The following is a 14,376-nucleotide window of genomic DNA, read 5'->3' on the forward strand; positions in this document are numbered from 1 at the left end:
AATACCCAAAAGGAGTGTATGGGATGATATGTTGTGTATCTAGACCTTGTCTCAGACTGATGGTTCCGAGGCTACACAAAGTCTGACTTTAGTTGCAAGCTTTCGCTTCCTCGTTTCCTCGCACCCAGTCTCTTTTCTTCGCCGATGATCTGATATGATGGATAGAAAAGATTATCTGAAAGGAAGATAATGTACCGAAAATTCCACGCAGCACGCAGGACGGGATGGTTATGTAGGTCTTTGAGTTACTTTAAAAAAATGTCGGGAAAGGTTGTGGAAGGGTGTCGTGTACGATGTAATGCACGTATCGATGTCTGATCTGTTTGCTAGGAGCGAAGCTTGGTAAATAATCAATCCTAGATGGATAAATCGTATGTATGTATGTGGGAAATATTGCAGTGCAGTAAGTAAGCTTGGAGAAATCCGCAAGCATGGATTGGGTGAGCTTCGGCAACGTGCAGGATGATGATATGATATGCAGGTGGGTAGGCAGACCGGTAGGTGCAGCAAATCAATGCCGTACTCTTCTTCTTCTTCTCCGTAGAATTTAATTTTGGATCCTTTTCGCTTTTTGATGGAAAGTTAAAACGTAAGATCTATTTTGGAATTTGGAAAATGGAAAGAAAGCGTGCGTGTGTGCGTGTGTGGTTGTACAAATAAACAGATTGTTATTTTTTCGCCGTCTTCGAAATCGTCTTGTAGTCGTTGTTAGGGAAAGCAAAGGGAAGGAATTCGCATGAGATGGCGGTTCGGATTTGCGTGGATGACGGGGGTGGCAGAGAGTAATATGGGTGGATATTGTGAGCGAGTGGAGTTATATCTTCAAAAGAATTAATGACCAGGTTGACGGGATTTTGTTGATTATAGTTTTTTCTTGCGAAAATTAATATACAATACTCTGGTGGATTTTCCAATACTGAGCCTAGTCCCAAGAAACCTTGCGGAAAGGTACTGGGATTATGCCGAGTAGAATTTTTTTTGGAGGGGGGAGGGCTTGGCTGGGTTTTGTAATTGTAATGGTTTGTTATGTGCTCTGTATAGGTATATGTATATGTACCTCTCTCTGTATGGAGTTGCTTTTTCTTTTAAAGCACGATTGTTAGGATAGGTTTTTTTTTATTAGATGGGGCCGGTGAGATGGAATGGAATGGAGGGATGCTCGTTTCGTCTCGGGATTGTTTCGTTCGTAGGGCGAAGCGGGGCGAGTTGAGTGGGTGGGTGGGTGGATTCTTGTAATCAATCTTCTTCTTCTTGTTCTTTTTCTTCTTTTCTTCTGCCTATGCTTATTATGCTTATGCTTCGTTAACTCCTGGAGGCTGGAGAATGGAGACTGGAGACCTTGTTTTTGGGCCTGTGCCTGTGCCTGGAATTGGAATTGGAAGGTTGAAAAGTTTGACGAGATGGGGACGGGGGGGTTCTAGATGAAGGGGTGGAGGGTTGATTTGATGGGTAGAAAAGATTATTAAAAAATAAAATAAAAATGTTTTTTTTTTCCTCTTGAATGAATGGATGATGGATGGATTAATGGATCGGTGACGTCTTTCTTCTTCGGATTTCTTGGGGTTCGGTTTGCGAAGTGAAGGATGGTGGGAGTAAATAAACAAATGAATAAATGAATGTATAATGGATGTATACGATAGCAAATGACTGAATGATGTTCCCCACAAAATTATCGAGTGTTTTTGTTTTGAGTTTGTGGTAGTGCCGTTGCTATGTATATGTGGTTGTAAATATATCCAGGAGCGATGGAGAAATGAAATTGACGATTGGAAATCGAAATCGAGATAGGTACTCGACGGGGAGATTCGGAGGGGGAGGAATTCTCAAAGAGAAAGGAAGAGAGGAGGGAAGAGTGAAACGAGAGAGATGGTTTGGAAGACGATATAATGGTTTGGAAAAAGTAAGTATCTTTTCTTGTTGTTGATTTGGTTTCTTTTCTTTTTCTTCTCTTTGGGGAGCTCCTCTCACGCGTTAGTCGGTCGGTCGGTCGGAATCGCGTGTTTCTTTATCTCCTAGGGCAGAATGAGTAGGTGGGAGGATCGATGGATATTGATCTGAATATTGATATTGGTGTTGGTATTGATGAAGGCGATCTGGTATACCAAGAACCGGGATGACAGGTATTGCGAGGAGAGATGAAGAGCGAGAAAGGGGATTGGGTGAGGAAAGCAAGCAAATAAGAAACCCGGATCCTAAATTAAGAGAAAAGGAAAAGGCGGCCAAGAAACCCGGCATGCGAGTTGCGTGACGGGAAGAAGCAAATGCTTTTTTTTAATGCAAGTGCGAGGGCGAGTGCAAGTGTACGTGCGAAGTTTGTCTTGCTGGTCTTGCTGGTCTTGCTGCGCGGGATGGGATGGGGCTGAGCGCTCGTAAACGTGCGGGCGGCGAGGATGGAGCTTGGATTTGTGGCGGGGGAGGTTATGTCGGTTTCTGGTTTTTTTGATAATGCGATGTTATTGTTGATTTTGGGGGAATATTGGGTGTGTTTTGGGTGAGAGACCAATAGGAGATCGGATGACGATGGCTGTTGGACTAGAGGCGTTGTGGTGGAAGGTAGCTGATGTCAGATATTAAACGTCTAATGCTTGAGGGTTCGGTAGAGAGAATCGTTTTCGAGTAGGTGTGTTTTTGTTAGAGGAAGGTGGAGGGGTAGTTATTTCTCGAGATGTGTGTGTGATTGTATCGAGTTGATGAACTTCCAATGTTTTGTGTATCGGTATCTATCTGAAGTTCCAGAATTCCTGAGTACCCCGGATTGTATTTGTGGGAAGAATGGTGGCTGATGGTGATTCGTGATCTCAATTTAACATCAATATTATGTACGTCGTTCAATGCATGAAGCATACGATAGAAGAATACCACTTCCGGATTAGAGTAGAAAAAACAGACCAGATCAGATTTGAGAAAGTACGAGGGGAGGGGGAAAGACGGTGGCAGAGTTTTACATTCATTATATCAAAAATAGATATCAATCATAGCTCTCGTTATCGTTCTATTTTGATATTCATCTGTGTGTTTACAAGATTTTCTCGGTTTGTTTACTTCCCATCCATCGACGAGGTCTGTGTGAATGCCGTAGACTATAGTGCTCGTAGTAGTCGTTTCGTTTGTCATGATAGGCATTAGCTCTTTGGGATTCCTGCTCTCCTCCACTTTAAGCTTAGATGCATGTTAGTGGTTAATTGAGTTTGCTTGACAAGAGTATGATCGCATGTCAGAGGGAACAGTGATATAATTTCATTGTTATATGGCATAACACATTATTTATGATGTGTGATTAATGCTGCGGTGAGATACTCATTCTCTCCTGTTTATGCTTATAGAAACTTCATGCGATGAACACTTCGAGATACAAAAGGAAAGAAAAGAAGGACTCATCGTAAATGCTAATGGTAGGTACCTATCGTAGGTCGGTATGCATTGATCTGTGCGGAGATCTAATTGGCGGGACGCACCGGAAACGTTTACGATTGGCTCAATGATTTAAAGGAGGCTTTTGAAACACGAGCGAATTTCCTCTTTTTCTGTACGAGAGCCTTAGAATTGGGGGTTTCCATGAAAAAAGAGGGCTACTTTGTATGCAAGGGCTGTTCTTGAAGGCTTGTATGGCTTCAAAGCATCTGTACCTGCATCTATGCCGCTGCAGCTATTGAGGACAGAGCAGGGACTCAAACTAGAGAGAACGCTCGTCTCTTTTGGGAATTAGACGGAAAGTGTAATGATTAGTTGATGGATGAATAACTACCGGCTAGGTATGCACTCGAGTATAAACGATTTTTGTTACGCTTCCGAAACAACCAAACGACGAAGCCAGCTGAGAATGGGCACAGAAAAGGTTTTAAAGAAATTGAAAGGGTGCTCAGATGATCGATCGACAAATGTGAGAAATGCCCCGAGAGTTCTCTGACTTCATATAGCCACGAAAATATCTTCGGATGCAAAACGTTCTAGCCTTTTGGTAAGTTGTAACTATCTCACATCTCAACTCGCACAGTCATCTAATCAGATTTTCTTCAATGAGTAACGAAGTTCCATTCTAAGAGAGCGAGTCGACGGTTCAATAGGGCTGCTCCTGAGATCGTCATCGTGTTGTGTAAGTCTCACAGGAGTAGACTTCGCCGTTCAACCACAGATGGGATGAAAATAAATTACTTTGACATATATTCTTCAGTAACATCAATCCACCAATGTTGTAATACCCGTTTCTATCAACTTTCTCGATTGCTAATCATCAATGACAGGGAAAACTCTGTCCTCATCTGCAAGCAAAACCACCATATTTCTCCGACATACTTGGCACGGCTCCAATGTTTCTAATTAAAATATCATCATCATACTTCCAATAATGCCAATCACTTGTTCTGGATTCTATTCTTTTCTGCACGAGAACCTTTGGATTTCATTTGTAACAAATCATTTGACAAGGGACTTCCCTACTTACAATTCTAGGCCGTTCATCTACTCATTCTTATTCACGTTTTTCAGCCCGAAGATGCGTAAGACAAACGTGATGTCCTGGTAAAAGGGTGGACTTTGTGGAGAAAAGTTCATCTCAATCCTTTCTTCGAATCTTATTTGCAACGGGATTGCAATATAATGCTAATGGTATTGTATTTCTCGGACATCGGATCAGATTTCTTTCAAATCTCTTCACCTCCTAGCCGACGATCTCCAACTTCCATCTAGCATCGACCGAAGATTCCGAATCTTTTTCAACATCTGTATGTGATGTGATGCAATATCTTCAATATTAACTTACAGCCAGAGTGACATCGGCGACCCTTCCCGATAAAGAACGTTACCCCGACCGTCATTCCAGCCCTGAGACCCTTGAAAGAGCAAAGTCAAGGGCCCTGGACAATTCATCCTGCTACCTGTACAGAGTAGTATTCCGTCTCTAGAGTCTAAACTCAACGTACAAGAAACTCTGGTATGTAACTCCGAATGCCCCGGGACAAACCCCATGCCAACCTTACCAGGCATCCGGCTCGAAAGAGATACAGAACAAGGCCAGGCGAGAAAATTACTCGCGCATTTTCTTCCACACAATGGGATTTCATCAATCGATCGCGAATCGGTACTTACCTAGGTAGGTAGATAGGACTGAAAATCCCCGAGCCCTAAACACTCGATCGGGTAACACTAATGAGTGGAAATGACACGCTGAACATCAGTACCGGTGTATAAGGATTTTTACTTGGAGGTCGGAAAATCTTCGTGGTTGAAGGCGAGCACAGACTTCATCCTCGAATTTGAAACATCGACGACTAGGTAAGAAACTAAAAGACCAAGAACTTAATAAGTCCCTTACTACTTCAAAGTTCGGACGAAAAGGAAAGGAACTTGGGGTACAATAAACATTCATGAAACGAAACGATTTTTCAATTTACAGCATTATTATACTTCTATTGCCATTACACCCTTGAATATTGCTACTAATCATGCTTATGCTCTCACTCGTGAGTCGTCACAACGGCCCGCCCCTTTTCCTTTTTCTTCCTTTTTGAAGGCGGTTAGATCCATTCCCTTCATGCACTCCGTACGGAAAGTTTTATCCGTACCGTGCGTTGAGGATTTCCTTTTCTTCCCATCGCTATCGTTGTCGTTTCTTCGTTCTCTCCGTTTCTAGAATTCCTTCCGATAACCCGTTTGCAAAGCTACCTTTCAGTGATTACTATTTTTACTTTCTCTTGGATGGAATGGGTCTGCATGGTAGCGCGAGGGGCGTGAAATATCGCATGACTCTTGCATCTTCTTCTTTTGTTCTTCGATTGGGGAGATTTTGACGTGCTAAGTTGAGGGCTGAGAGCTGAAGTTTTAGCAATCAATTCGCGTAGAGGGGTCTATTCGTAGGAGAAGAAACAGGTCGAATTTGACCACTCAAATCTTCATTGAGATCTTTTGAATTAATTGAATAAAAATCAATTACAAATGCGTTATATAAATTCAACAAAGCTAAGGTATTGTTAGCTTTTTATTATTTGAATCGTATGTACAAATATCATTCCACATTTAGGTAAGAAGAACAATCGAGTTTTCAAAGATGTTATTGACACCGCCTCTTTCTTCTCTGCGAATAGGGGGTCTGGGTCACTAAAAGCGCATGCACGTGACTATAGATCTTATCTTTCTCCGATCTGTTGTTTGTTGGACATCTTGAATTAGAGCCCTCAAATCCAGAAAACTGTAGTTCAATACAAGGGGGACATCTCCTGTGGCTAGCCCTTTCTTTCAAAGGGTTCCAAAACTATATGATCACGTGATATTGATAAGATTGTCATGTCAATTCAATTCAGGGGGAAACCACCATGTCCCTTGGCACACAAACCCCATCCGCCAAAACCTCGACGCGATAACTTTCTCGCAGACTCACTCTAAGACACGCCCAGTGACGCCTCAATCCTTTCAGTAGGTATACAGAAGACTGCTACTCAGCACGACGGATATCTGCTTCTTGCAAACTTGGCGGTCTTGATGGTCTTTGAACCCTTCCTCGGGGTGTTTCAATGCCACGCTTTGTGTGCTTGCAGCGTGCACGTGATTAGTTATCACGGTGTGAAAATATATATTCTATTCTCTTTCTGCATACTGGGTGGGAGTGAGTACTTTTTTTTTCTTTTTTTTCTTTTTTTTTTTTGAAAGATATGGTTGAGATCTTTTTCGTGTTGGCTCAGATTGTTCTCCTTGTCATATAGCTGGGCTGGGCTTAGTCTCGGAGGTCGAAAGGACACTATGAGGGTAGGTAGTCGGACGGTGTTAAACGGCTCCCTAGCCATACACGCTGGAGAGGTAACATGAATTCCAATTGATGAGATCTTTGTTAAATACTGACCGCAGTATCTTCCCACAGTCCCTTGTTGTTATTTGAATCTTCAGCATCTTGCACACACAACAGTAATGTCATTGGTCCTTATATCTGATGTACTCATATCCAATTGAGACATCAGTTTCAGATGCGTCTACGCCATCAGTTGATTCTGCGACGAACAATAATTACACATCGAAGGGAACTCTCTTTCAATCCTTTCGAATAATTAATACTGAAACTACCATGTAAATCAGGACGCGTTTCTAATTGTGCCACTTGAGGTGGCGTAGAGATTGTATCTTGGAAAAGTATTTTGGGGGTCACGGATTGAAGGTTTTCAGTCATTGTTGTCGTGATCTCATAAATGCGTTTCTGATGTGTTAGTGACGTACTTCTTGCTGTCTCTGCCTCCAATTTTATTGTGTCGACTGGCCACTAAAAGGAGTTTCCGTTATGCAGTATTCAAGGAACTGATTACATGCAAGTTCTTTTCAATTTTGGAGGATCAATTATTTAATTCTAGAAATTGGTGACTTTTGACGAGATCTATCATATGCTATAGAATAAGGTAAATGTCACAACAACTGTTGCATTGTGAAGAAGGTATTTCCAGTTCGTCACTCTCAAGCCTCTTGAATCCTATGACAGATGGTTTTCACCGAACCTTTACATCAAGTGTTAAACAATGTTTTAGCCCTAATGATTGAAATACGATGCACTGTTCTCTGCATCTTCTTCAATGAAATGACGGATCCCTGTTTCGATCGATTCTCAGTCAAATTTCTTTCAAGTTGAAGAGATGAAGCCGAAGCGAGAATCAGTGTTCGACATCCAAAGCATGTTGGATTGAAAAGATTGGAAAGATCTGAAATTATCTCAGATGTTCTGCTCATCATCATGGTTCATAATCCGCTACTTGAAACCTCAGAGAATTATATAAAGAAAATGTTACTTTAAATGGTGACGATGCCCTACAGTGAACTCCATTTTCGACTCAATCACCTGGAGCATTTGGATATTCATATCAAGTACTTTCGATAATCTTCGCCATTGCGTAATATTGACGCTTCGCCAGAATTTAGGAAGTGTCGTACATCCTGAACCCATCCCAACCTTGCTCACATACGCTACATACGAAGACATCTCATCTCAAATCTTTTCTACTATATTCATACAATACCCTGTGAATATCCCTGGACCTTCATTTCCAAATTCCTACTGTTCTAAGTGTGGGAGAAACAACTCCGCCAACCACACCCGGCGATGCCAGCTGCGCGATAACGATGGCATCGTGTGCAATAGACTGCTAATCCAATTTAGCCATATAATTCAGTATATAGCATATGAACATCCTGCGAAGAAGATTTGAATACTAACGAGATGTTTAGGACTCTGCTTACTTGGTGGGAGCAACTCGCGATATGATACTTGGTGCAAAAGTCTTGACAGCCATTGCATTGGATGCAATAGATGGCCGGGCCACGAGGTCCTTGCAACTTGGTATATAATAGCATATAAAAATTCTATAGAGGGAATGTGAATACTAACGAGAATCTTAGTTACCAAATTACTCTTGAAAACAAGTCGGCGCACGAGACGCTAGCAGCACATGATTTGAGGGGGGGGTTTCAATCTGAATGGGAGCTTGTATTTGTTTTTGCTTTGTTTTTTGTCTTTTTTTGCTAGGATAATTGGGGGGTCATTTGTTGATCATTTTAGACAGGGTTTTCAGAAGATGCGTGCGGTTTCGCGTTTATTGCAAGCATTTGTGTGGCACGAATTTGTGTAGTTAGTACAAAGTTCACGAGTTCCTGGGAATTGATGAATCCCATGATTACACGAATCCTTTGTTTATCTTTCACTGCCGTATTTTGCGTTGTTGGATATACCTTAATGGAAAGTTTAATAATCATCAAGTTTACATTCAACATCCGCGTCTAAAGATTTCCTTGTGTACCTATATAGGTTTAGAAGAGTCAATCGTTTCACCCTGTTTGTATGGTCCCCTGGCGACATATCATCCCTAATATCAGCAATCGAGTCACATTCTTCGGATTCCTCCGGGAAAGTAGATCCCAACTTAGCTGCTGATTCGATTTCGCGATCAAAGGACAGTCGCGCCTAGTCAATTGTAGGTGATGGAAGAACTAGGTGATCTCGGCCAACTTGGTAGTCACCGGGTTGGTCAATATTGTCTTTGTCTGGCTGTCTCCGTCCGAACTTGTCTTTATCTGCAAAGAAAATCATTAGGTCAACATGTGATTCAAGTCATTCAATCGAATGTTAATATATGTGATCTCGATTTCAGTTTCAATCTCGATCTCGATCTCGATCTACAATCTCTATCAGTTATGGTTTTTGTTATGGAGGAATTCGGCTTTCATTGAGATGCGCATTTTGCATTGAAAGTCCTTTGTACATTCGTTGTCGGCTTTGAATCGTACAACCTTTCATTCTTAACGTCCTCGAGCTAGATGATATACCTCATGAATGGCGTGCTGTATTTCTTTGTAATCTTCATTGAGATCTTTTCCCTTCCTGTGATATTCTGTTATCAACTCGCCATTCGTGTAGTTATGAAATGGGAGTCGAATAGCCTTTTCTTGAATAAGTTTCTTTGTAGATGTAATGAAATTCATCAGGTCCTATAAGCGATCCCGAATGACGTTACTCACCTTGTTTCCTTTATCGCAAACCCCTTTAACTTATCATCTACCATTGTTATCAATCAAACATGACAACAGAAGGCTCCTTGGAAGAAGAAAGCCCCTGGTTAGAAAGCCAATGGTATCCTCCGCTCGACAAAATGGGACTTGGTCTATGAGGGAGAGCATTAAAGAAATAGATGACGATCCAGACTCCTGGCTAGTCTGCAATCTCATCTTACGGCGCTCTGAAGGCCCATCTGCAGACGCAGATTGGTACGATGAAAAAGACAATTCTAGCTACCACATTACGGATGCTCCTATGCCTCCGCCCAAGGCTACTTACCACCTACCCTCAACGAGACGTTTCCGGGCCGGGGGTGACACTCCGCTGGTATCGCTTCTGGATTCACGTACCTGGATGACCGATTCGGCGGCATGGAGTATTGGATACAGCGGCGTTTTAAAAATGGGCTTGTTTAAATTATCACATGACTTCACACACGCACACAAAACATTAAACTGGCTTCAGGGAAATTTTCCAACTTCAACAAGATTTCAGATCCCAAAGGTCATACGCTATGAGGTGCAGATGAAGCGTCATATTACATTTGAAAGTCAACTATATGGCTTGAATTTTGAGCAAGCGTGGCCTATCCTTTCGCCACAACAAAGAGAGAATGTCATAACCGCCATAAAAGATTTTTGTTTTGAGTTGTCCAAAATAAAGGGAGAGAAAATCGGGAGTATCGAAGGAAAGGGGTTCTATGATCAGTATCTGCCGGTGTGGGTCGAGCCGGGTGTAAGTATGTTCGACCCAGCCGGCGTGCAAGCCGGCTGGGCAAAATTGCTGGCACCCGGACTGTCGGAGATCTGTTTCGCGCACAACTGGATGTTGGCCCACCATATTATTCTCATAGACTATCCCAATGCAGGATTTACGGACCTGAGAGTTCCAACCATTGGGGTTACAAGCTGGTCTGTGGCGGGGTTTGTACCGAAAGTATGGGTTCGCACGAAATTTGCCGTTGATCTGGAATATGACATGCAAACAGTTCAAAGATTGAATATAAAATTGAATACGGGTATTCGGTATGATGAAGTACATAAGTGGAGGTGGAACGTCTTTAGGGGGCTGGGAAGAGAGCCGTACAATATGCCAGAGATGAGGGAAGAGTACTGGAAAGCTAAGCCTCTGCACGCTGCTTACGTTGGAAGGGATTTCATTGAAGGGAGGGGTACTCTTGTCTCCATCAGAGCTGAGGAAGAAGGAGATTTCCTTGTGCAGCAGGCGGCAGAGAAAGAGGAGTATGAACGGAATAAGCGGCGATGACCTAGACCTCCGTTGACTGCTATCCATGCTATAAGGGACAATTGCTGAGGTTGGGTTTTGATTTCACTGAATCTGATTATTTCATATATCTTCTCCTATCTCGATCTGTATTTAGTCTTGCGATATATTCAGTATGCAACAAAAAATTCTTTGTAACTTGGTATAAGACCATCTTGTGAAAATGTTCACATTTGTCATTCTAAACATCAACGACAAAGACAACTCTCCGGCAGAACAGGCAGTTCTGTCATGCTTTTATTCAACTTCTTCCCGATTTTATATTTGATAAATTAGAACCTTCCAAACATTGAAATTGTTGACTTGCATCTCCTTTCTGACTTGGGGGTAAGGGCTCGATGTCAAAAATGAGACAAGGTACAATATTGATATCACCCTGGAGTATGGGATATGATGTGCATACATATTTCTGAACAGTATGCGGTATGTCAGTAACCAGGCAAGGTTAGATTCATAAAGTGATCTGTTTATTATTCATTGATTAGGGATTAACAACCTCAAATCTCGAGTAACCATCTGCCTGGAGGCGGTGTCACACAATGACACTAAAGGTTTTTGAAATGTTGAAGTAGTTAGAAGAAACCTCGTTTCGAGATTCCATTCCTGACATGTATGATACACATCATTTCGCCCCCTCCCCCCAACTTCCCAAAGTGATTGCGGACAGGCACCTAGAGATTGATTCGCCACGCCTTTCAAAGTCATACTCCTTACATCGATATTCGGACTATACACACAAAAGGTATTCGCCAAACCAGGCTGGAAGTTGAGTATGTACATCCAGGAGCATGGTGGATCACTTCTTTACATCTGTTATCTGCGGGCTTTTGCAGACTGTTCCCGAGGAGCGCCAGTGTACTTACATATGCTAACCAAAGAATGTTCGCAACGAAGCATTTTCTTAAGCCGCCGTCGCTATAAGTGGTTCCTAGAAAAGTTGTGTCCCTTTGCATGAAGACAGCTACTTCATTTTATGTCATCTTAGCCAGTCGATTTTGGAAGATAGACGGGTCAACGGACAAGTGCAGGAAAATTTCGCCTCGTCGTTCTCGTTTTGTTGTGGTACAATAAACGCTCTACCCAGCCTTGTATTATGTTATTATGCCTTTAAGTTTGCATTTCTTTCATGATATCCCATATCATTCTCACTTGGCACTTTCTCTTTGAGTTCAAAGTGACGGGCAATTGAACATGACTGTCTTTCTAAGAAAAGCTATTTGCTCGACATTATTGTTTGCCTTGCTTGCCAGCCCAATGACAATGCCTATGCCTACAGATGAGGGTTATCCTATGACTACAGCGCCAGTTACTTTACATGATCTCAATCGAGCCCTAAAGCGCGACTCTAAAACATGCAATAACGATATTTGCAATTCGCCTGCTATTTGTGTTGGCCCCACCAGCAATTACGCGACGTGCTGCTATCCGTGGGTTATCTCTTCCTCATTCGAATGAAATTCAGAAGCTGAAACCATTGAAGAGGAGAATCTTGTGATGTAGCAACTACCTGCTATCCATACACAGAGAACCAGACCTACATAGAATCAATTGGTGCATCTTATTGGTGAGTTCCAACACTACCTATGTAAATATTGAGCAATCCTTTAACACGGGTTGATCCAGTACTGACTCCGCCTGGCCATACTGTAACACGTATGTTTTTGATGCATATGATGAGCTTGAGGTAATATATTGTAACGATGTAACGACTCCTGGCGACATCATAATCGTGACCGATACATACTATTGGGGGAGTTCGTTTTCAAACCCCGGATCGCCTACTATCACGCAGTACGTAACTGTCGTATCTTCTATGAGCTCACTGGCCCCACAAACAAGTACAGCACCATCTACTTCAACAAGCACAACAAGCACAACATCATCAACATCAACATCAACCAGCGCCATATTGGCTATTGCTACATCATCCTCCGCGGCAGCAACCGCCCATCACACTCTTCCCACAGGCATCGTCATCGGAATAGCAGTAGGTGCAACACTACTCGTTGTATCACTTCTCACAATTTTTCTTCTTCTCTGGCGACGGCGCTCATCTTCTTCAGCCATCAATATACCACAGCCATCATCAAACTCACATCCAGAAATCCAAGTAGCATCCTACGCCTCTCCAAACCCAGACTCGGGCCCACTTACAAGCTGGACTTCAGCAGCTAGAGGCAGTGAGAAATCTCCATCATATGCCTTCGAAGCAAGACGTGTGAGTAACAAGCCAGATTGCCAGGTCGGTGGAGTAGCTGCTGAGATTAGTAAACAACCGGCTTGTGCACCACTGGTGACTGAGATGGTGGCGCCAGTAGAGACAGTTGTTATTAGCGAGCTTGGGGGGGAGAGTCGGAGGGAGGCGGAGATGGCAGGGGAATAGATTATTGATGATATCTACGCGAGGGGGGGGGGGTTGGAGGCAAAGAGATGTCGGTGTCTATAATGCTCTCCAAGATACTAATTGTCCCTGTTTCCCGGAAAGAATCCGCCATCAAACGTCACTTAAGATATAGATTCATCCGTCAAACTACAGAGGGACAAAGTAAAAACCTCTCAAATATCTCACTGTGTTTCAAAGTCTAAGATTCTTAATAACAACAATAACAATAACAAAAACAAAAACAAAATAAAGTTTTTTGCACCGTGCTCCTGAATTCAAAAATCCCCTTAACTTGCAGGAAGCGATTTGCTCCACGTTACCATTTAACGGCCATATACTATGCATTCAGATCCCGTAATCTTCAGTTCGAATAATAAAGTTCCACCGAGAATAAATTCTTTTAGTGTGCTCGTTCAATGTCGAAATATACTAAAGAACGTTCTCTGATAATCCACGCAATATATCTTCCAAATATATCTGAACTTCAGAATTTCAGAATTTGATTATCTTTTGGCGACACTTCTTCAAAGTAATCAATACCAGTCGCATTCTTTCTCTGTTATATCTGTCATCGCCATTTAATATCATTCTGACTTTGAATCTGATATGTTCTGACCAAAGAAACCAAAATGATCTCCCGCGAAAAGCCGATTGTAACCGCCAAATGGACAACTCACAAGATAAGAAAGAGAACCGAGAATGATATAACAGAGAATAGACAATACATACGGAGGCAAGGGAATGCGATTTTGAAGCTCATCGTCGCGTATACTTATGGGAGGGATCAAGAATCAAGGGGAGTGGAAGAGAGAAGCACAATGGTGATACTGGTGAAATGAAGACGACGGCTAATTTGGTCAAGTGTACTCGTATCGATTGGCTAACAATGCTTAGGATGGACTTTCCCAATTGAATTTAGTAATAGATGGATGTTGATGTTGATGTTGATGTTATCTTATGGATTCCCCAATCAAAGTGGTCTTTGACCCTTAAAAAGCTTAAATGGGTTGATATCAGGGTTGATATGCTGGCTGACTCGCCGGCCTCTGTTAGGAAAAATGATTGATTGATTGATATTGGATTTTGGCCCTCGTTGATTGCTAATAAGTAAGGATAGTACGTAGTTAGTAAATCTGTAAAATCCTAGGTGAAAAATAGAATGGTGCATTAAATGCTCAGTACTGAGTGC

General features: G+C 42.3%; 2 protein-coding genes across 2 annotated transcripts; both read left to right on the plus strand.

Moving 5' to 3' along the window:
- Positions 1 to 9,592: 9,592 nt before the first annotated feature.
- EAF02_006768 (uncharacterized protein) lies at positions 9,593 to 10,786 on the plus strand (the record flags this gene model as incomplete). The annotated part of the gene is made up of 1 exon (XM_038902816.1): positions 9,593 to 10,786. The coding sequence occupies one exon, from the start codon at positions 9,593 to 9,595 to the stop codon at positions 10,784 to 10,786; it is 1,194 nt and encodes a 397-aa protein (XP_038757137.1).
- Positions 10,787 to 12,070: 1,284 nt separating this feature from the next.
- EAF02_006769 (uncharacterized protein) lies at positions 12,071 to 13,187 on the plus strand (the record flags this gene model as incomplete). The annotated part of the gene is made up of 3 exons (XM_038902817.1): positions 12,071 to 12,231; positions 12,285 to 12,368; positions 12,428 to 13,187. 3 exons carry the CDS (start codon positions 12,071 to 12,073, stop codon positions 13,185 to 13,187), a joined length of 1,005 nt encoding a protein of 334 aa, XP_038757138.1.
- Between the last annotated feature and the right edge of the window lie 1,189 nt (positions 13,188 to 14,376).

This window comes from Botrytis sinoallii (genome assembly GCF_014898435.1).
Source record: "Botrytis sinoallii strain Bc 23 chromosome Unknown BSIN_011, whole genome shotgun sequence".
In the NCBI taxonomy this organism is placed as follows: Eukaryota; Fungi; Ascomycota; class Leotiomycetes; order Helotiales; family Sclerotiniaceae; genus Botrytis; species Botrytis sinoallii.